We start from the raw sequence: 23238 nt of genomic DNA on the forward strand, positions 1-23238 counted from the left end.
AAACAACAAAAACAATTTAGATAGAACAGCTATTGTTACAAAGTAAATACATTTAAGCCTTTTTATTAAATGAACAGATCGGCATGGGTGACTTGCATTTGTGTGATGGTATCGCTGATGTGGAGACGTGTGTGTGGATCATATACTGCAACATTAGTAACTTCAGTTCAGAAATGAACTGTGAGACGGTGGGAAATCTTTTCTCTGTATTTTTGACAGGTAAATAAAGGTTCAAGAGACAAACATTTCATTGCGTTATCACATTTCTTTCTTTCTTTCTTTCTTTCTTTCTTTCTTTCTTTCTTTCTTTTTTTTCTTTCTTTCTTTTGTTTTGTGGAACAATAAATGGTGTGTTTGGTCATTCATCCCCATGACTTTCATTGTATGGGAGGTAAAAACAAAATATCTTTTGTGTGTGTGTGTGTGTGTGTGTGTGTGTGTGTGTGTGTGTGTGTGTGTGTGTGTGTGTGGAAATTTGATCGCTGAGAGAAAGGAAGAAGAGAGAAGAAATAATACAATGACTAAAACTGAGAATAATGTTTTTTTTATTATTATTATCATTGTTTATCGCCATTATAATACGTTACCAGAGTTTATTTAACAAGTGATAAATATAACCATGTAGCCTACATAATAGGCCTAACTGTTATTACCACATCCAGTGTGAACAATACAGCAATACAATTCACAGAAAAGACCTTTGAGTTTAGCATTAAATTAACATCAGAAATATAGATATTTTTCTCATCATTTTTTTCTAGAATAAATAATTTAGAAAAACTAGTATTATATAGATAATGTTGCATAAAACATGTCAGATGAGGAGTTTAGTTTTGTACAGGTTTATGTGTTATGTAATATTATCAGACTTCTTATCCATGCGTTTTTCCACCAGACGTTTCTGAGTTCATATCCTGCAAATATTTATCATTCTTCCAAACGGTTTTACAGGTTTCATAATCTTTGAAATACTTAATCCTTTTGCTTACCAAAACCTGTCTCAGACTCTTCAAAGTCAGCCAGCATAAAAGAGATTTTCCACGACGCGGCTTGTGTTCGGTTTCAGTGGAGCGGTCATGTAGCTTTCAAAAGAGATGCGAGTAGGTGTGTACATGAGATAAAGGTTTGGCTGTGAAACCTTATGAAGATATAAATAATTTTTAAGTGAACCTTTTCCATCTGTCAGGACATGCATGGTAGTTATGTTTATTTATCAAATAAAAACTACTGTACATAAGTGCACAATGCTGGGTTCTGACTTAAATCTATAAAAACACAGGAATATACAGATCCAGATCTGATATCTGAAGTCTAGTGTGAAGTTTTCAGAATATATAAAATAGTACATTCATTGCTACTCATTAAGTAGCATCAGTAGCTCTATGTAAGAGTCCTTCATTTGAGCAGATGTTGAAGGCAACATTCAGACCCGTCTGAATCAGTTACACTGGTTAATAGTTATGTTCAATCAAACCACGAAACCAGAAGCGACACAGCGATCAGGAGTAACGCGGTCAACACACTGATCTTGCTGCTGACTTCTGCTGATGAAAATGCTGCGTTGAAAAGAGAACAGACAGACGTTATCATTCAGTGAACATTAGGAATTTTGCCTGAAGCTCATCTAGTACAGTAGACAGAGTACAGTTGCAACACTTCAAGTTTGAAGCACTTTCTGTCACGGTTCATGGATTCATTGACTCGCCCTTGCTATGTGTGTGCGTGTTGTATGAATGGGCGTGGCTCATCAGCACGGCTCGTTATCGCTGATGAGCTGATCAGCGCCAGCTGTTTTGAATGAGAATGTCCTATATATTGTTTGTCACCTCGTCTTGTCTTTGTCAGATGGTTGTGGAGGTTCTCAGGCTCTGCTCACAGTCTTCTCTCCCTCGCTCCAGTTCCTATATCCCTGTTCTGAGATTCGTCTGCCTGTTCTGAGGATCGGACACGAGTTCCTGTATTCCTGTTCTGAGATTCGTCTGCCTGTTCTGAGGATTGTCTGCGGTTCGTCCGTTGCTGTCTACCCACTGAGTCCTGCGTTGCCGAGCCTGTTATTCTACTGTTGCCTGATATCTCAACCTGCACTTCCTCTTACTATTGTGTTAATAAACACCAGTATTCACTTGCTATTGAATCCTTGACTTTTCCTTCGAGCCATGACAGAACTATCTGACCAGATCATGGATTCAGCGAGTGCAGCCACATTTGAGCAGATGTATGCCGGTAATCACGCCCGCATGGACCGTCAGGATGAACAGATCGGTGCCTCGGGTCGGGCGATACAGGCTCTGGTAACGCAGGTGTCCGAGCTCACCTCTCAATTACAACGTCTGAGAGGTCCCACTGCGCCAGCACCGCCCCCGCCTGTTCCCCCGGAAAATCTCAACATCAACCGACCGGAGCCGTGCATCCCCACCCCCGAGAGATATTCTGGAGAACCGAATATGCGCCGAACTTTTCTAACCAAATGTTCGATTTACTTCTCTCTTCAGCCTGTGACGTTTTCCTCGGAGGAGAGTAAAGTGGCACTAGTGATGACGCTGTTATCTGGACGCACGGCTCTGTGGGGAACAGCGGTGTGGAAGAATCAACACGCATGCTGCTCCTCGTTCCAAGCACTCGAGCAAGAGATGAGCCGTGTGTTCGATCGCGCGGTCGCCGGACGCGAGGCAGCTCGCCAACTTGCTGATCTTCGACAGAACAACAGCTCGGTTTCCGACTATTCCATCCAGTTCCGGACGTTGGCCGCCGAGTGCAAATGGAACGAGGAGGCGCAGTGGGACTTGTTCCTGCATGGGTTGGCTGATCGTGTTCAAAAGGAGATCTACACGTTGGATTTACCCAAGACTCTTGATGAACTGATTGAACTGGCACTACGAGTCGATGCACGATTACAACAGAGAACGAATCGATCATTCCAGACTCCAGTGGGGGATTTCGCTGAGTTTCCCAGTCTCAGGGGAGTGAACACGGTCAGCCCCTCGGACGATCCTGAACCCATGCAGGTAGGTCGAGCTCGGCTCTCCCGGGAGGAGAGAGAACATCGCCGTTCGAGAGGTCTGTGTCTCTACTGTGGAGAGGCCGGTCACTTCATCTCCACCTGTCCTTTAAAAGGCCAAGCCCGGCGGTAGGACCGAGGCTACTGTCGGGCGGGATATCCTTGGCCAGACCCTCGAACGCCACCCTCCTCCCGGTGAGACTCCAGTGGGCAGGCCACGCCTTCAACGGCCAGGCGCTGGTGGATTCGGGAGCGGAGGGGAATCTGATGGACTTTTCTTTGGCTCAGAAACTTCACATCCCCATCACACCTCTGGAGCACAGTATCACCATCCACGCACTTAATCAGTCACCTCACGCTCCCACTGTCCTGGGTCATCCGTGGTTGGTGAAACACGGACCCAGGATAGAGTGGGGTCAGAACTCCGTGTCCAGTTGGAGTAATCAATGTTATGCCTCATGTCTTTCGTCTGCTGTTCCGTCTGTTTCTTGTTCTGTGTTGCAGGAGGAGCCAGTGAATCTGTCTAACGTGCCACCAGAGTATCTCGACCTGAAGGAAGTGTTCAGTAAGTCTCGGGCTGCTTCTCTTCCTCCGCATCGTCCCTATGATTGTGCTATAGATCTACTGCCAGGTACGTCTCCGCCTAAGGGCAAGTTATATTCGCTTTCTGTTCCAGAAAAAGAGGCTATGGAGAAATATATTTCTGATTCTCTAGCAACTGGATTCATCCGCCCTTCCTCTTCTCCAGCGGGGGCGGGATTCTTTTTTGTGGGGAAGGATGGCTCTCTGCGACCTTGTATTGATTACCGGGGGTTGAACAGCATCACGGTAAAGAATACTTATCCTTTGCCGTTGATGTCTTCAGCTTTCGAGAGGTTGCAGGGAGCATCAATCTTCACAAAATTGGATTTACATAATGCATATCATTTGGTTCGCATCAGGAAGGGGGATGAATGGAAGACCGCGTTCAACACCCCCAGGGGGCACTTTGAATATTTGGTTATGCCATTCGGGCTTTCCAACTCCCCAGCGGTCTTCCAGGCACTCGTCAATGATGTGTTGAGAGACATGGTAGACCAGTTCATATATGTTTACCTGGATGACATATTGATTTTTTTCTTCGTCTCTCCAGGAGCACGTTCAACACGTCAGACGAGTGCTTCAGAGGTTGCTAGAGAATGGGCTTTTTGTCAAGGCGGAGAAATGCGCTTTTCATGCACAGTCTGTTCCTTTCCTAGGGTACATCATTTCGTCTGAGGGAGTGCGAATGGATCCTGAGAAGGTTAAGGCTGTGGTGGAGTGGCCAAGCCCAGATTCCCGTAAGGCCCTACAGAGGTTTCTGGGGTTCGCCAACTTCTACCGGCGTTTTATTCGCAACTTCAGCCAACTAGCCGCACCTCTGACTGCCTTGACCTCCCCCAGAACGGCGTTTAGGTGGTCAGACACAGCTGAGGCTGTGTTTGCTAAACTGAAAGGCCGCTTCGTTTCAGCCCCCATCCTTATTGCCCCTGATCCATCACGTCAGTTCGTGGTGGAGGTCGATGCGTCAGAGGTGGGGGTAGGAGCAGTGCTATCCCAGCGTTCTCCCACATACGACAAGATGCATCCCTGCGCGTTTTTGTCCCGTCGTTTATCGCCTGCCGAACGTAACTACGACATTGGTAACAGGGAGTTGTTGGCAGTAAAGTTAGCGTTCAAACATCAAACCCGACTCTTTATCGCGTATTTTTGACCATTCCGATCGCCCGTCTACTCCCGAGTGCATTTTACCCGAGACCCTATTTGTCTCCACACTCACATGGGTACAAGTCGAAGGTCAAATCGGCCTTAGAAGGGGTAACGCCTCCGCCCGGTTGCCCACCGAATCGTTTGTTTGTGCCGGAGGGATTACGGTCCGACGTTATTCAGTGGGGTCATTGTTCCAACGTAGCTTGCCACCCAGGAGTAAATCGCACTAGTTTTTTAGTCAAGCAACGGTTCTGGTGGCCACTGATGGCTCGTGACATTCACAGTTTTGTTTTGGCTTGCTCGGTTTGTGCCACTGGTAAGACTTCCAATCGACCCCCAGATGGGTTACTTCAACCGCTGCCTGTCCCTTCGAGACCCTGGTCCCACATAGCGCTAGATTTTATCACCGCCCTCCCACCCTCTCAGGGCAATACAGTCGTTTTGACTGTGGTGGACCGGTTCTCGAAGGCGGCTCATTTTATTCCCTTGCCCAAATTACCCTCAGCCAAGGAGACAGCGTTGACCGTTGTTGATCACATCTTTCGCTTACATGGCCTCCCGATAAACGTGGTTTCTGACAGAGGACCCCAGTTTGTCTCCAAATTTTGGCGAGAGTTTTGTAAGTTACTGGGAGCGACTGTCAGTCTGTCCTCAGGGTTTCACCCCCAGAGCAATGGTCAAACCGAGAGAGCCAACCAAGATTTGGAAAGGGTGTTACGATGTTTGGTCTCCAAGAATCCTTCCTCCTGGAGTCAGCAACTTTCAATGGTGGAGTACGCACACAATACGTTGCCAGTGTCGTCCACGGGCCTATCTCCGTTTGAATGTAGTGTAGGTTACCAGCCACCAATTTTCCCCAGTCTGGAATCCGAAGTCGCGGTCCCCTCCGCTCACGCCTTCGTCCAGAGGTGTCACCGCACATGGACTAGAGCCCGTGAGACTCTACTCCAGGTGGGGCGCGCACCAAGGCTAAGGCCGATCGCCACCGGTCTAAGCCTCCCGTATACGTCGTTGGTCAAAGAGTGTGGCTTTCAACCAGGAACATTCCTCTCCGCTCCGTTTCTAATAAACTTGCTCCCAAATTCATTGGCCCGTTTACTGTCACCAAGATCATTAGTCCGGTGGCAGTCCGCCTCAACCTCCCTCCAGCGTACAGGAGGATTCATCCCGTCTTTCATGTGCCCAAAATAAAGCCCGTATTTCGTTCTCCCATTAATCCGCCTGCCCCGGTTCTCAGGCTCTGCTCAGTCTATCTCTCCCTCGCTCCAGTTCCTGTATTCCTGTTCTGAGATTCGTCTGCCTGTTCTGAGGATCGGACACGAGTTCCTGTATTCCTGTTCTGAGATTCGTCTGCCTGTTCTGAGGATTGTCTGCGGTTCGTCCGTTGCTGTCTGCCCACTGAGTCCTGTGTTGCCGAGCCTGTTATTCTACTGTTGCCTGATATCTCAACCTGCACTTCCTCTTACTATTGTGTTAATAAACACCAGTATTCACTTGCTATTGAATCCTTGACTTTTCCTTCGAGCCATGACACTTTCAAGCTTACAGTCCGCATTCCTTCAAAGATACAGAGTCCTTTTCTTCTGCTCATTTTTATTGGGAATACAATAGTGGCCAAAAGTGTTGTAGGGGGGGGATATCTGTTTTTAAAGGATTAGTTCACCCCAAAATGAAAATTTCCTAATAATTTACTCACCCCAATGCCATCCAAGATATCCATGTCTTTCTTTCCTCAGTGGGAGAGAAATTATTTGAGGAGTTTTTTGAGGAAAAAAATTCTGGATTTTTCTTCTAACAATAGACTTCATTGGTTACCATCGTTTTTAAGTCCAAATCAATGCAGTTTCAAAAGTCTTTGAAGTGTTTAAACGGGCTGTACGCGATCACAGCTGAAGAAGAGGTTGTTATCTAGCGAAACAATAGGTCATTTAAAAAAATACAAATAATTTATAGACTTTTTACCTTCAATAGTTCGGATTGAGCTGATCAACAAACGGACAGGGAACTACGTCATCACGTTGAAAGGTCACGACGGCGCCGGCATAAGAACCGCCCCACTGTTTACAATGCGACCGTACGTAGGAAGATAGTTCAATTAGTATTGTTTGCTATTATATATATAGTAAAAGTATTCAGTGAATATCAATAGTATATGAATAACATTCTGATGAATATGAATAGTAGTTCAAATAGTATTGCCGGTGCCGGCGTGACCTTTCAACGTGATGACGTAGTTCCCTGTCCGTTTGTTGATCAGCTCAATCCAAACTATTGAAGGTAAAAAGTCTATAAATTATTTTTTTTTAAATTAAATGACCTATCGTTTCGCTAGATAACAACCTCTTCTTCAGCTGTGATTGCGTGCAGCCCGTTTAAACACTTCAAAGACTTTTGAAACTGCATTGATTTGGACTTAAAAATAATGGTAACCAATGAAGTCCATTGTTAGAAGAAAAATCCAGAAATGTTTTCCTCACAAAAACATAATTTCTCTCCCACTGAGGAAAGAAAGACATGGATATCTTGGATGGCATTGGGGTGAGTAAATTATTAGAAAATTTTCATTTTGGGGTGAACTAATCCTGGATTAAGCCATCAAAATATGAGGAAAACTTTTTATTTTTTCAATATGAGGAAAGAACAAAATGCAAAAACTTGGTGAAGGTATTTATCTGTGTTATTTGGAGAAAAAAAAAGGCAAACTACTGCTAAAGTTTTTATTTTACTATACGAAAAAAGAAAGAGCTGACAGGAACAAGCATACATTGACCACAACATAATCAGTTATTAATATTTTGTTGGTTCTCTCATAATTTCTTCGTATGGCAACCTGGACGAAAATCATTTCCACTATATTTGTCATATTTCATTGCGTTATTATCACAAATAAAACCATCGACTCCAAGCACAACTACGCAATATGACTACAAAATCTTTAACACATTTAATATTTGAACTAAGGGTGAAGATGTGAATTCACTGAAATCACTTTTGGCCATAATAAAAACAAACTGTGCCTATTATTGATGATTAATAAATTTTCTTCTTCGAAACAAAGCCTGAAATTTTTAGAATTTGCTATTAAAAAACACGTAAAAGCGCACTTGGATGCTAGATTGTGCTATTGTGCAGTTTAAGTTAAAATGTTTTAATTAAGTTGAATTTAAACGAAAAACTGGTATACATTTTCGAAATTAAGCGATTGGTTTGATCTTCTCACCTGTGGATAATTTACTCATTCAACCTGTTTGTTATAGTGAATAACTTTCCCGCATTCCCAAATTATGTGTAATATCTGCGCCAATATCTAAATAATAATATAAAATAAAAAAAAACGAACAAAATGTTACAACTGTACACTATCCAACATTGATATGAGTGCAGTAATCAAATTATAAATACTCATCTGAGCAAAAAGATTAAAGTGCAACGCTTACCTGTGCCATTTATCACAATTTCATTAGTGAAGATCTGGAAGGGTAGCGAGTTGTTTCTGGCTGCTCGAACTATAGTGTTCACTATCTGGGTGCTGTTGGGGAGAGCGGTGTTCGCTGCAAATGAAAGATCCATGGCGTTTCGGATCGTGGGTACACTCCTCGTTTTTACACTGGCATCACTACAGAGAGTTTCAAATCAAAATTCATTGATTAAAACTATGCAGAATTATGTTAAATCAAAAGCTATGTTCAAGAACACAGCAGCATTTGCATACCTGAAGCTGTTTACGGTTAAGATGCTGAATGATGCAGGGTAATCGGCAAAGAAAAACGGTTCAAGCTGCAAAACAGTTGTTTAGATTAAATTGGCACAAGCATTGTTTGCCGAATTAACCAAAAAATGTAGACGCGTCACACCTACCCCTGTTTTTATCATTGTTGCCCTGTTCTTAAATTCAGTTGAAGTTGTAATTGAAAGAGCAGCCGCAAAGGTCCCATTAGTCAGGATTGTCAGTGGAATTATCTGCAGTGATTCTACAAAAACGATTTGAAAAGGTATCACACATTGCACAGAATTTTCTAGGCAAGTCAACATGGTACATTTCATAGCAATCGGGCATATCAGATAACTGTACATCGACTGCGATGACTTACTGATGACACTAATAGTGGTGGCATCAATGGTGAGGTTGAAGCCGGAGTTTGGATTCGTGGCTGCTTCTTTCAGAGTCTCCACAATGGCAGTGCTGCTGGGAATGGGTTCGGTTGACTTTTCATTAAACACTAACTCAACCTCTGCCTGGACATTTTGCTCTGCTCGGGTTTTGGCAACACCTCTGAAATGAAAAAAAAAAGAGATTATAACTGCTTCCAGATATACTGTGTGCAACTGACCATAAATGCAACTAAACCACACAACCATAAATGCTTAGGAAAGCAAAATAAACTAAAAATATTCAAAAAGGAGATGAAATCTTCTCATGTTTTGAGCTGTGTTGACAGTAATGAGTATGGTAATCATGATAAATTACAATGAAAGTACAAAATTTGTTTTTCTTGTCAGGGGGATTTAAGTATAGGCGTTCCCATTGCTCAAAAAGTAGAGCATCACGCTCGCAGCGGTTCCAATGCGAGTACTGATATATTACATTAAATGCAAGTTCTAATGCATCTAATCTAATGCATAAATTATCTAATTAGTTCATATGAAAGCATGATGGAGGGCAAATTTTAGGGATGCACCGATATGAACATTTTGTCCGATACCGATAACCGATTATTCTTTATATTTGAAAGCCGATAACCGATATATTGGCCGATATGACAGATTTGTGCTGCACATGTTGCAGTGAACTGTATTTTCCTTTTTGAACTGATTCCAATCATATTTCAAGCCATTCAAAACCATCATGTTGAACAGTGCGAATCTGAAGTGTCTCAGCTGAGGGAAATAATACATTATTTAATTGCCGATACCAATTTAGCCGATACCAATATGGTGGCCGATATGTTGTGCATCCCAAGAAAATTTAATAAAGAAATCATTTAAGTAATGAAGCAAACTTTTAACTTACATGAAACGAAGCACGATGGTCCTGATGAAACGTTCCTCATACTTTTTTTTATAGACATCATCAAACTGTAAAAACAGTGAGTCAGTTTTAGGAATATTTCAAAATATTCTATGAAAATATGCTAATAAAGATTTAGATTTGAAACCAAGTTTAGATTTTCCTTTAGAATTGAACTATTATAAAAAAAGAAAATGAAGCATTTAAAATCATGAAACATTTTTAAATACTTTTTAATATATATATATATATATTGTTCTGCAGTTCCCTCGACCCTACAGAAGATAAGCAGTTTGTAAAAATGGATGAATGTTCTGCAGTTTGAAACTTACCTCACTTTCTACTTGTGTGGCTAGCTCCTTAAATTCTGGACTCTGTGGGTTTTCAAGTTGTGGAACAAATATCACAATAATGACAATCTGTATGGCTACTGATGGCGGAGGACGTGGTGGTAGTGTGGTTGTTGTGGTGGTGGTGGTGGTGGTGGTGGGCGTTGTTGTTGTTGTTGTTTGTGTGGTGGTTGGTTTGGTTGTAGTTGTAGTAGGACGGGTTGTAGTTGTAGTAGGACTGGTTGTGGTTGTAGTTGTAGTAGGACTGGTTGTGGTTGTAGTTGTAGTTGTAGTAGGACGGGTTGTAGTTGTATTTGTAGTAGGACTGGTTGTGGTTGTAGTTGTAGTAGGACTGGTTGTGGTTGTAGTTGTAGTAGGACTGGTTGTGGTTGTAGTTGTAGTAGGACTGGTTGTAGTTGTATTTGTAGTAGGACTGGTTGTGGTTGTAGTAGGACTGGTTGTAGTTGTAGTAGGACTGGTTGTAGTAGTTGAATTTGTAGTAGGACTGGTTGCGGTTGTATTTGTAGGAGGACTGGTTGTAGTTGTATTTGTAGTAGGAGGGGTTGTGGTAGTTGCATTTGTAGTAGGACTGGTTGTGGTTGTAGTTGTAGTAGTTGTATTTGTAGTAGGACTGGTTGTGGTTGTAGTAGGACTGGTTGTAGTTGTAGTAGGACTGGTTGTAGTAGTTGAATTTGTAGTAGGACTGGTTGCGGTTGTAGTTGTAGGAGGACTGGTTGTAGTTGTATTTGTAGTAGGAGGGGTTGTGGTAGTTGCATTTGTAGTAGGACTGGTTGTGGTTGTAGTTGTAGGAGGACTGGTTGTGGTTGTAGTTGTAGTAGGACTGGTTGTAGTTGTATTTGTAGTAGGACTGGTTGTGGTTGTAGTAGGACTGGTTGTAGTTGTAGTAGGACTGGTTGTAGTAGTTGAATTTGTAGTAGGACTGGTTGCGGTTGTAGTTGTAGGAGGACTGGTTGTAGTTGTATTTGTAGTAGGAGGGGTTGTGGTAGTTGCATTTGTAGTAGGACTGGTTGTGGTTGTAGTTGTAGGAGGACTGGTTGTAGTTGTATTTCTAATAGGAGGGGTTGTGGTAGTTGTATTTGTATTTGTAGTAGGACTGGTTGTGGTCGTAGTTGTAGTAGGAGGGGTTGTAGTTGTAGTAGGAGGGGTTGTGGTTGTAGTTGTATTTGTAGTAGGACTGGTTGTAGTTGTATTTGTAGTAGGAGGGGTTGTAGTTGTAGTTGTAGTAGGACCGGTTGTGTTTGTAGTTGTAGTAGGACCGGTTGTGGTTGTAGTTGTAGTAGGACCGGTTGTGGTTGTAGTTGTAGTAGGACTGGTTGTGGTTGTAGTAGGACTGGTTGTAGTTGTATTTGTAGTAGGACTGGTTGTAGTTGTAGTAGGACTGGTTGTAGTTGTAGTTGTAGTAGGACTGGTTGTAGTTGTACTGAGTGGATTTACTGTTGTGTGTTTGGATAATTTGTAGAATAAAGTTATAATAAAAATAACAGTTGAGAAAACTATTAATTTTCAGCAAAATCCATAAAAAATATTGTATAAACAACAACTACACACAACTATAGTTTAATAACAATAAAGAGTAACACGAAAGCATTCCAAACCGTTTTGAATGACATTACATTGATGATATTGCTTGATTGACTTACCATCAACACTGGTGATGTTAAGAGTGGTGTTACCATTTAAAATGGCATTGGTTATATTCGTTTCACTGGGTACGGTTGTAAATATTACATTCATATCAGTGATGATTGATCCAGCACTACAGAAGGGACGGGGGAGAGAAAGAGTCATTGCCATTGTCATTGTTTTATACAAATCTGTCAGATGCTGTTATTAACAAAATATAGATGATTCAAAAAACATTTGACAGTTGCTGATATCTTTTATATCTTACAAATTCCTTTTGCAAGTTTTGGAATAATCTTGACATGTTTTGTTTTATAAATAAGGAGCCCAACAACCGATGGAACAGCCCACACTGAGATCTCATCTCACCATCATTGAATCCGTCTGGGATTACATGAACAAACACAAGCAATTGAGACTAACGCCATCCATAGAACTGTGAAAGCCTTTCCAAGATGCTGGAACAACCTGCCAGCAAACTACTGCACTGTTTAAGAGTTAATGTCTATTAAGCAAATCAAGTCAGTGTTTAGTGTGACCACACTTTGCCTTCAAAACAACTCTTTCCAAGGAGTTTAAGGTTGGTTTTTCCAAGCATCTAGGAGAAGTTGCCATAGTTCTTCTATGAATTTATGGTGTTTAGTCTCAGTTGTTTCTGTGTCTTCCATGTAATTCTCGATAATGGTGGGATCAGATCTCTGTGTGGTGCACATCTTCTGTTATAAAACTTCTTGTTCATACAAAAATATCACTGAATTATTACAGCATTCGTAATAAGAATGTTTGGAAATCTAAAATTGTTATTTGTAACTTGTCAACTAAAGCATGAAGCATATACTGTATATATATATATATATATATATATATATATATATATATATAGAGAGAGAGAGAGAGAGAGAGAGAGAGAGAGAGAGAGAGATAGATGTCTGACTGTATACATTTTTGTTTTCCAAAAATGAAATGTATTCTTATAATAAGGAAAGAAATACCCACCGGAACGAAATAACTTTCATTTCAACGAAGGAGCTACCGAATTCCCTTTGAAAGATTGGCTTAATCTGTGGAAAACAGATTCACAATGTCAGGTTCAACATTTAGTTAAGAATTTTAACCACAGTTAAAAACCTTCAATATGAAAGACATTTGGTGGTCATTCATTCTTTTTTACATGATCTGGCATTATTATTTACAAATTTAAGTGCATATTAACATTTACTGTAATAGTGTACTCTTTAGTTCTTGTTCAACGGTGTACCTTTAAGTGCACCTGTTATTCTATTTTAAGTTCTATTTTAGGTAAAAAAAAAAAAACACGTTATTTTCACATAATATACATTGCACATCTCCTCATTTCTCAAAGAGTCTGAAAACGGTTTGTTTGAAAATTCAGTCTCTCTAAACCCCTCCTTTCTGCAAGCCTACCCTGCACTGATTGTTCAGATGGCCCAGTCTGCTGTGATTGGTCTACCGCTTACAGTGGGTGTTGGAAACAAAATGCCTATTAGCATATCTGAATTCCAGCCCTTCCTCAGCTCTTGATCACAGTGATACGAACAGTAACAATGGCGTGAGTTTTACCGTAGCAATCTCATCAAAGTGGATTTGCTTTGTCAGCAGAAAACAGCGTCTTCTCGACATGAACAACACGATCCAAACTCTTCCAGTCTCAGATAAACTACAGTGTTTGAGGGCGGGGCTAAGAGATGCTGTTCAGCCAATCAAGACCAGAGGCTGGCATTATGCAAATTAGTTACAAACCTACGCGGGTTCAGCAGGAACTGAGACTGAATTACTGACGACTCGTTTCAGTTCAGAATCAAGTCTTTCGTTTAGTTGACAAAAATTCCATTTATCTTGATCTTTGCAGAGCTTTTACCTTCACAAACAGCTCTATTACACACTGCATGTAAGGCAATAGTCAGTTACACTTTATTTTAAGGTGTCATTGTTACAGTGTAATTATATATTTAAGTACTGAGTAATATTAAGCAACTACATGCACTTACTATAGGGTTAGGGTAGGATTAGGATTTGGTTGAGGGTTAGTTGCATGTAATTATGCTGTTATTACTATGGTAAGTACATGTAACATATGTAACAAGGACACTGTAAAATAAAGTGTTACCCAATACTCTAAAAAGAATTATAGGGGCACTTTAAATTTGTTTGTACATCATCTGGAACAAGTATTTAACATAACTATTTAACTATTTAACTATTTAACTGGTGTTGTTGCTTATTATTTCTGTTGTTATTTATTCACTTATCTTTTTCAGCTCATAACTTTTGAACCATTAGAGGGGTTTTTAATGGTCAATGTCTTTATCACTTAAGTCTTCCACAATGAATTTAACTTAGGATGTAGCTGAGTTTTTTTCCTGCTCAGCTACTGTTCGGACGGTCTTGCTTACTGCTCCGCGTTTTGCTCTATCGCTTTTACATTTTATCTCCTATTTTTTCTATATTTTATTTCCTTTATTTTATTTCCTTTTATCACCTAATTTTAACTTCAGCAAATCAGCACAGTGCTCATACGACAAAGTTTGGATTACTACAAAAACTGAGAATTCTTTTACCCGACCAGCTTACATACCGGGAAAGGAAAACACAACTGCCTACAAGGATAAGAGAAAATGCCTCTTCTGGAATCTACTTGCTGCACCAACTGCCACAGACTTTTACAAAGGATTGCAGTTCTAGAAACAAAGTTACTTACGGGACCACCAAACCAGACGGAGCACACAACAGAGCTTCGTCATGGACACCCTCAGCATACCGGTGAGTCCCATGAAACTAGTGCTCCTCGACAGGTAGAGAAACAAGCCGATCGACTTACTAATCGATGGCACAAACAGGGAGCTAAACCCAAAGGCACTCGAGACATCAGATTGTCACGAGCATCACATATTACCGCAGTAGCATCCTCTACCCCAGATACAGCTCTGACAAGGATTGCAAACACTGGTCTGCTACCACTGCCTATACATCTTGAGAACAGATTTGAAGTACTAATGAATGTAAATGAGGAATCCACAAATGTGATGAATGTGATCGAACACAGACTGAATAGGCCAGTAGCTAACACTGATGCTAACTGGCGCTCAAGGTCGAGCAGACAGCGGCACTCAGCTCAGAGCGCAGCCGAGCCCAGGACTCTGATAGTGGGGGACTCCATAATCAGAAACATTAGCACCAGGGATACAACTACGTGCTGCCTTCCACAAGCAACAACTTCTGATATAAACAGGGAACTTCAGAACATTCTGATGAAACATAAGACTGCTAATCGACTCATCATACATGTGGGGAAGAATGATATTCATAAAGAGCAGTCAGAACTCCTTAAGAAGGATTTCAATAAACTTTTTGAAACACTTAAAAGACTGAAAGTTCAAACATTCATCAGTGGACCACTACCAGCAAGAGGAACAAACAGGTTTTCACGATTGCTTGGGCTAAATACATGGCTGCAAAAAACCTGCAATATAAAAGCAGTGAACTTCATTGACAATTTCAATCTTTTCTGGAGTCAACGACAACTGTTTCATCGGGATGGCCATCACCCAAACAAACTTGGTTCAAGAGTGTTAAAGGACAATATCTACTTCTCCCTAAATCATCCTTCTGCAGTGTGTGCCAATCCACTCAATCTGAACGGCACACACACACCTGGACACAGTATGAATGACCACGGGACTTCACTTCAGCAGCAAAATGGACATGATAACACCACTCCGCCACAACAACCTCTGCTCACGGACACAATCTCAGCTGAGCCCTGCCCACAGAGCTCACCACAGACAGCCATATCAGAACTGCTTGAAGATTCAGCACCCAAGGACGACTTCCTGGAAAACAGCCAGGGAAGCCAGGACAGCATATTACAGCCTCCTATAACACCAGAGCAACAGCCCCTTTCACCAGACACTTTCTCCCTCTCCCCTGCAACGCCATTACTGTGCTTCTCACAGAAAATGGAAGAACTGGTGCATGCTGGAACCAGACTATCCCACTCTTTTGCTGCAAGCCCCCCAGATACCAACTAAAAAAAGACAGGCACCACTACCACCAAAGCCTGCGGGCCCAGCTCGCCCTCCCCCTCCTCCTGTGAGAGCTCTTCGGCCTCTGCCACAACGCCAGGGCCCACACCCTCCTCCTTCTGCTCGAGGTGAACCAAAAACAACTGATACCAGCTCTCAGTGATATGTGTCGGGTCCCCGTTTTGATAACAGTAACTTTCTCAAATGTTTACAAAACAAGCGGGAACCCAGTGTGCCTGTATCTTTCTCTATTGCTGTTCTATTACATGATAGAAAGTCTAAGGCCTTCAATAGCCGTACAGCAAACCCAACTAATCTGGTGCCTATTACACGTCAAACTAATATTGCTGTGGGGAAAAGTAAGTCTGTTAAGTTAGCTCTTTTAAACATTCGCTCACTTAAAAATAAATCACTTCTAGTCAACGACTTAATAACCACAAACAACCTGGATTTTATGCTTCTAAATGAAACCTGGCTAGTAGACAGCTGCAGTGCAACAATCCTCAATGAAACATCCCCTCCTAACTTTACTTTTATGAGTGTCTGCAGAGCTGTTAAGAGAGGTGGGGGTCTAGCTGCTCTTTTTAAAGATATCTATCAATGTAAGCAAATATCATTTGGGAATTACTTGTCTTTCGAATATCTGGGTATTGTGTTAAAAGGTGCTCCACGCATTTTACTTTTCATTATTTACAGGCCTCCAAAATACTCTCCAGCCTTTGCTGAGGACTTTACAGAACTGTTATCAACAATTACCTCAGAGTTTGACTGTTTTGCCATTGCTGGAGATTTTAACATCCATATAGATAATGCAGAAAACAATATGGCCAAAGAAATCAAAACTGTTTTAAAAACTTTTGATCTGACTCAGCATGTACATGGACCCACACACAATCATGGACACACTTTAGATTTACTTATCAGTAAGGGTCTAAACATTTCATCGATTGTTATTAAGGATGTAGCACTGTCTGATCATTTCTGTATTTTCTTTGATATATTGATCTCTCCTGCCACTGAAGCTAGATCTGTGTCTGTCAAGAAGAGATGCTTAAATGAGAACACTAGTGTCCTATTTATGAAGGCTATATCCTTAACACCAAGCATATCTGCAGACTCTGTTGATTTTCTCCTTGATTCTTTTAACTCAAAAGTAAAAGGTGTAATTGATGATATTGCTCCTGTGAAAGTCAGGAAGAAGAGTGGCAGACAAAAGGCACCTTGGAGAAACTCAACAGCAGTGCAAAATATGAAAAGACAATGCAGAAAAGCAGAGCGCATGTGGCGGAAGACAAAACTTGTAGTCCATTATAACATCTACAAAGACAGCCTTCATGCTTTCAATATGGAACTAGGCAAAGCTAGACAGACTTTCTTCTCAAATATTATAAACAGTAATTTAAACAACACACGCACTCTTTTTGCTACTGTAGAGAGACTGACAAACCCCCCAAGCCAGATTCCCAGTGAAATGCTCTCAGACAGCAAGTGCAGTGAGTTTGCTTCTTTCTTCTCTGACAAAATCAATAATATCAGAAAGGTGATCAGCACATCCTTGACTTGCGCTGGGGTCAGACAGATCAAACCACCTGAGAAAGTAGTTACTATGTCTGATTTCAAAGAAATTGATGGCAACATTTTGGAAGAAACCGTACAGCACCTTAAAACATCAACATGCGCTCTTGACACACTTCCCACATCGTTTTTCAAAAGTGTGTTAAACAGTTTAGAAGCAGATCTTCTAGAAGTGGTAAATGCTTCACTTCTCTCTGGGAGTTTTCCAAACTCCCTAAAAACTGCAGTTGTCAAGCCCCTCCTGAAAAAGAGCAATCTGGATAAGACCATATTAAGCAACTATAGACCAATCTCAAATCTTCCTTTCATAGGTAAGATCATTGAAAAAGTTGTCTTCAATCAGCTGAACAAATTCTTAAGCTCAAATGGATACTTTGACAATTTTCAATCTGGTTTCCGACCGCATCACAGCACAGAGACAGCGCTCATAAAGATAATAAACGATATTCGCTTAAATACTGACTCAGGCAAATTATCAGTGCTGGTACTACTCGACCTCAGTGCTGCATTTGACACTGTCGATCACAACATACTTCTGGACAGGCTGGAAAACTGGGTGGGGCTTTCTGGGATAGTCTTAAAATGGTTCAGGTCATACTTAGATGGGAGAGGTTATTATGTGAGTATAGGAGACCATAAGTCTGAGTGGACATCCATGACATGCGGAGTCCCTCAAGGCTCAATTCTTGCGCCACTCCTGTTTAACCTGTATATGCTCCCAATGAGCCAAATAATGAGAAAGAACCAAATCTCTTACCACAGCTATGCAGACGACACACAGCTCTACTTAGCCCTATCGCCCAACGATTACAGCCCCATTGACTCCCTGTGCCAATGCATTGATGAAGTCAACAGTTGGATGTGTCAAAACTTTCTTCAGTTAAACAAAGACAAAACTGAAGTCATTGCGTTTGGAAACAAAGATGAAGTTCTCAAGGTGAACGCATACCTTCACTCTAGGGGTCAAACAACCAAAAATCAAGTCAGGAATCTTGGTGTGACACTAGAGTCAGAGCTTAGTTTCAGTAGTCATGTCAAAGCAATAACTAAATCAGCATACTATCATCTGAAAAATATTGCAAGAATTAGATGCTTTGTTTCCAGACAAGACTTAGAGAAACTTGTGCATGCTTTCATCACCAGCAGGGTGGATTATTGTAATGGACTCCTCACTGGCCTTCCCAAAAAGACCATAAGACAGTTGCAGCTCATACAGAACGCTGCCGCCAGGATTCTGAGCAGAACCAGAAAATATGAACATATCACACCAGTCCTCAGGTCTTTACACTGGCTCCCAGTTAAACTTAGGATTGATTTTAAAGTATTATTACTGGTATATAAATCATTCAATGGCCTAGGACCTCAATACATTGCAGATATGCTCACTGAATATAAACCCAACAGATCACTCAGATCATTAGGATCATATCAGCTAGAAATACCAAGGGTTCACTCTAAGCATGGTGAGTCTGCTTTTAGCTATTATGCCAGCCGCAGCTGGAACCAGCTTCCAGAGGAGATCAGATGTGCTCCTACTGTAGTCACATTCAAATCCAGACTCAAAACACATCTGTTTAACTATGCATTTACTGAATGAGCACTGTGCCAATGTTCGTCCGACTGTTTGTACTGTATTTTATTTTTTATTTTTCTTAACTGTTTTAATTATTCTTATTTCTTTTTATTATTTTAATTTCTTCTATGTAAAGCACTTTGAATTGCCATTGTGTATGAAATGTGCTATATAAATAAACTTGCCTTGCCTTGCCTTGCCTTAGGATGGACTGCTTAAACACTTAGCCATGGCCGCGTTTCCCAAAAGCATTGTAAGCCTACGTTGATCGTGGAACAAGGATTTATTAAAAGACTACTTACTACCTTCATCTTCGTGTTTGCGTTTGCGTTTATTAAACTCAGACCCTTTTTTTTTCTTTTTTTTTTGCTGATCCATAAAATGATTCCATCTGTGACTCAAAAACCGCAATATGATTCGATCTTTGAGTTATATGATCCGTTGCATCACTATTAAGTGGTGAAAGTAAAATCTGGACTAGAAGTTGTTTAAAAAACAGCTAATTGATATATACACCTGGACGCAAATAAAATACAACACTATCTACACTTAAATAACGTACATTACATATGTTGGGTGCAAATAGTTTACACTAATATTCATATTAGAATTAAAAATAAAATGTTTAATACATTAAAATGCAAGAATGTTACTATTTATATTGCAGTTCAAATAGCATATATGTGCCTTATATATTTATAACACAACTCACCTCTGTTATGGTTTTGTTTTCTCTGTTTTTAAATGCTTCTGATGATGAATTTGACAGGTCAGGTTCAAAATCTTCATAGCTGGAAAACCTAACTAGAACTGTAGAGGTTAAAGGAGTTGTGATCGTTGCTTCAGTTGTAGAAGTAAGTTGTGTTGTTGTTGCGGTTAGAGGGGAAGAAGTCGTAGCTGTAGTTTCAGTAGTTGTAGTGCCAGCTGATGTTTGAGTTGGCGGAGCTGTTGTAGTTTCAGTAGTTGTAGTGCCCGCTGATGTTTGAGTTGGCGGAGCTGTTGTGGTTTCAGTAGTTGTAGTGCCCGCTGATGTTTGAGTTGGCGGAGCTGTTGTGGTTTCAGTAGTTGTAGTGCCCGCTGATGTTGGAGTTGGCGGAGCTGTTGTAGTATCAGTAGTTGTAGTGCCCACTGATTTTGGAGTTGGCGGAACTGTTGTAGTTTCAGTAGTTGTAGTGCCCGCTGATGTTTGAGTTGGCGGAGCTGTTGTAGTTTCAGTAGTTGTAGTGCCCACTGATGTTTGAGTTGGCGGAGCTGTTGTAGTTTCAGTGGTTGTAGTGCCCGCTGATGTTGGAGTTGGCGGAGCTGTAGTAGTAGTGCCCACTGATTTTGGAGTTGGCGGAACTGTTGTAGTTTCAGTAGTTGTAGTGCCCGCTGATGTTTGAGTTGGCGGAGCTGTTGTAGTTTCAGTAGTTGTAGTGCCCACTGATGTTTGAGTTGGCGGAGCTGTTGTAGTTTCAGTGGTTGTAGTGCCCGCTGATGTTGGAGTTGGCGGAGCTGTAGTAGTTTCAGTAGTTGTAGTGCCCGCTGATGTTGGAGTTGGCGGAGCTGTAGTGGTTTCAGTAGTTGTAGTGCCCGCTGATGTTTGAGTTGGCGGCGCTGTTGTAGTTTCAGTAGTTGTAGTACCCGCTGATGTTGGAGTTGGCGGAGCTGTAGTAGTTTCAGTAGTTGTAGTGCCCGCTGATGTTGGAGTTGGCGGCGCTGTAGTAGTTTCAGTAGTTGTAGTACCCGCTGATGTTGGAGTTGGCGGAGCTGTAGTAGTTTCAGTAGTTGTAGTGCCCGCTGATGTTTGAGTTGGCGGAGCTGTTGTAGTTTCAGTAGTTGTAGTGCCCGCTGATGTTGGAGTTGGCGGAGCTGTTGTAGTTTCAGTAGTTGTACTGCCCGCTGATGTTGGAGTAGGCGGAGCTGTTGTAGTTTCAGTATTTGTAGTGCCCACTGATGTTTGAGTTGGCGGAGCTGTTGTAGTTTCAGTGGTTGTAGTGCCCGCTGATGTTGGAGTTGGCGGAGCTGTAGTAGTTTCAGTAGTTGTAGTGCCCGCTGATGTTGGAGTTGGCGGAGCTGTAGTGGTTTTAGTAGTTGTAGTGCCCGCTGATGTTGGAGTTGGCGGAGCTGTAGTGGTTTCAGTAGTTGTAGTGCCCGCTGATGTTTGAGTTGGCGGCGCTGTTGTAGTTTCAGTAGTTGTAGTACCCGCTGATGTTGGAGTTGGCGGAGCTGTAGTAGTTTCAGTAGTTGTAGTGCCCGCTGATGTTGGAGTTGGCGGAGCTGTAGTAGTTTCAGTAGTTGTAGTGCCCGCTGATGTTGGAGTTGGCGGAGCTGTAGTGGTTTCAGTAGTTGTAGTGCCCGCTGATGTTTGAGTTGGCGGCGCTGTTGTAGTTTCAGTAGTTGTAGTACCCGCTGATGTTGGAGTTGGCGGAGCTGTAGTAGTTTCAGTAGTTGTAGTGCCCGCTGATGTTTGAGTTGGCGGAGCTGTTGTAGTTTCAGTAGTTGTAGTGCCCGCTGATGTTGGAGTTGGCGGAGCTGTTGTAGTTTCAGTAGTTGTAGTGCCCGCTGATGTTGGAGTAGGCGGAGCTGTTGTAGTTTCAGTAGTTGTAGTGCCCACTGATTTTGGAGTTGGCGGAGCTGTTGTAGTTTCAGTAGTTGTAGTGCCCGCTGATGTTTGAGTTGGCGGAGCTGTTGTAGTTTCAGTAGTTGTAGTGACCGCTGATGTTGGAGTTGGCGGAGCTGTTGTAGTTTCAGTAGTTGTAGTGCCCGCTGATGTTGGAGTTGGCGGAGCTGTTGTAGGTTCAGTAGTTGTAGTGCCCGCTGATGTTTGAGTTGTCTGAGCTGTTGTAGTTTCAGTAGTTGTAGTGCCCACTGATGTTTGAGTTGGCGGAGCTGTTTTAGTTTCAGTAGTTGTAGTGCCCGCTGATGTTGGAGTTGGCGGAGCTGTTGTAGTATCAGTAGTTGTAGTGCCCGCTGATGTTTGAGTTGGATGAGCTGTTGTGGTTTCAGTAGTTGTAGTGCCCACTGATGTTTGAGTTGGCGGAGCTGTTTTAGTTTCAGTAGTTGTAGTGCCTGCTGATGTTGGAGTTGGTGGAGCTGTTGTAGTATCAGTAGTTGTAGTGCCCGCTGATGTTTGAGTTGGATGAGCTGTTGTGGTTTCAGTAGTTGTAGTGCCCACTGATGTTTGAGTTGGCGGAGCTGTTTTAGTTTCAGTAGTTGTAGTGCCCGCTGATGTTTGAGTTGGCGGAGCTGTTGTGGTTTCAGTAGTTGTAGTGCCCACTGATGTTTGAGTTGGTGGAGCTGTTTTAGTTTCAGTAGTTGTAGTGCCCGCTGATTTTGGAGTTGGTGGAGCTGTTGTAGTATCAGTAGTTGTAGTGCCCGCTGATGTTTGTGTTGGATGAGCTGTTGTGGTTTCAGTAGTTGTAGTACCCGCTGATGTTGTAGTTGGCGGAGCTGTTTTAGTTTCAGTAATAGTAGGGCCCGCTGATGTTGGAGTTGGCGGAGCTGTAGTGGTTTCAGTAGTAGTAGTGCCCGCTGATGTTGGAGTTGGCGGAGCTGTTGTAGTTTCAGTAGTTGTAGTGCCCGCTGATGTTTGAGTTGGCGGAGCTGTAGTAGTTTCAGTAGTTGTAGTGCCCGCTGATGTTGGAGTAGGTGGAGCTGTTGTAGTTTCAGTAGTTGTAGTGCCCGCTGATGTTTGAGTTGGCGGAGCTGTTGTAGTTTCAGTAGTAGTAGTGCCCGCTGATGTTGGAGTTGGTGGAGCTGTTGTAGTTTCAGTAGTTGTAGTGCCCGCTGATGTTTGAGTTGGCGGAGCTGTTGTAGTTTCAGTAGTAGTAGTGCCCACTGATGTTTGAGTTGTCGGAGTTGTTGTAGTTTCAGTGGTTGTAGTGCCCGCTGATGTTGGAGTTGGCGGAGCTGTTGTAGTTTCAGTAGTTGTAGTGCCCGCTGATGTTGGAGTTGGCGGCGCTGTTGTAGTTTCAGTAGTTGTAGTACCCGCTGATGTTGGAGTTGGCGGAGCTGTAGTATTTTCAGTAGTTGTAGTGCCCGCTGATGTTTGAGTTGGCGGAGCTGTTGTAGTTTCAGTAGTTGTAGTGCCCGCTGATGTTGGAGTTGGCGGAGCTGTTGTAGTTTCAGTAGTTGTTGTGCCCGCTGATGTTTGAGTTGGATGAGCTGTGGTGGTTTCAGTAGTTGTAGTGCCCGCTGATGTTTGAGTTGGCGGAGCTGTTGTAGTTTCAGTAGTTGTAGTGCCCGCTGATGTTTGAGTTGGATGGGCTGTAGTGGTTTCAGTAGTTGTAGTGCCCGCTGATGTTTGAGTTGTCTGAGCTGTTGTAGTTTCAGTGGTTGTAGTGCCCGCTGATGTTGGA

General features: G+C 42.2%; 2 protein-coding genes and 2 long non-coding RNA genes across 7 annotated transcripts in view; 1 reads left to right on the forward strand and 3 right to left on the reverse strand.

Moving 5' to 3' along the window:
- LOC309492606 (uncharacterized protein) overlaps positions 1–23238 on the forward strand; it is a 200485-nt gene that overhangs the window by 83658 nt on the left and 93589 nt on the right. The gene's annotated exons all lie outside the window — the stretch shown is intronic.
- Positions 1–23238, reverse strand: part of LOC309492643 — a 119186-nt gene that overhangs the window by 1204 nt on the left and 94744 nt on the right. The window lies entirely within an intron of this gene.
- On the reverse strand, positions 524–11760 carry LOC309492957 (uncharacterized protein; the record flags this gene model as incomplete). Its single annotated transcript, XM_082161990.1, has 9 exons — positions 524–1556; positions 8164–8342; positions 8439–8503; positions 8585–8697; positions 8818–8999; positions 9738–9802; positions 10067–11132; positions 11179–11504; positions 11725–11760. The coding sequence occupies 9 exons, from the start codon at positions 11758–11760 to the stop codon at positions 1465–1467; spliced, it is 2124 nt and encodes a 707-aa protein (XP_082018116.1). The 3' UTR covers positions 524–1464.
- On the reverse strand, positions 6669–8157 carry LOC309492641. Its single transcript, XR_014203629.1, has 2 exons — positions 7204–8157; positions 6669–6940 (listed from the first exon to the last, which is right to left on the reverse strand). It is a non-coding gene; the product is annotated as an uncharacterized lncRNA (long non-coding RNA).

This window comes from Leuciscus leuciscus (assembly GCF_965113295.1).
Source record: "Leuciscus leuciscus genome assembly, chromosome: 2".
Lineage (NCBI taxonomy): Eukaryota > Metazoa > Chordata > Actinopteri > Cypriniformes > Leuciscidae > Leuciscus > Leuciscus leuciscus.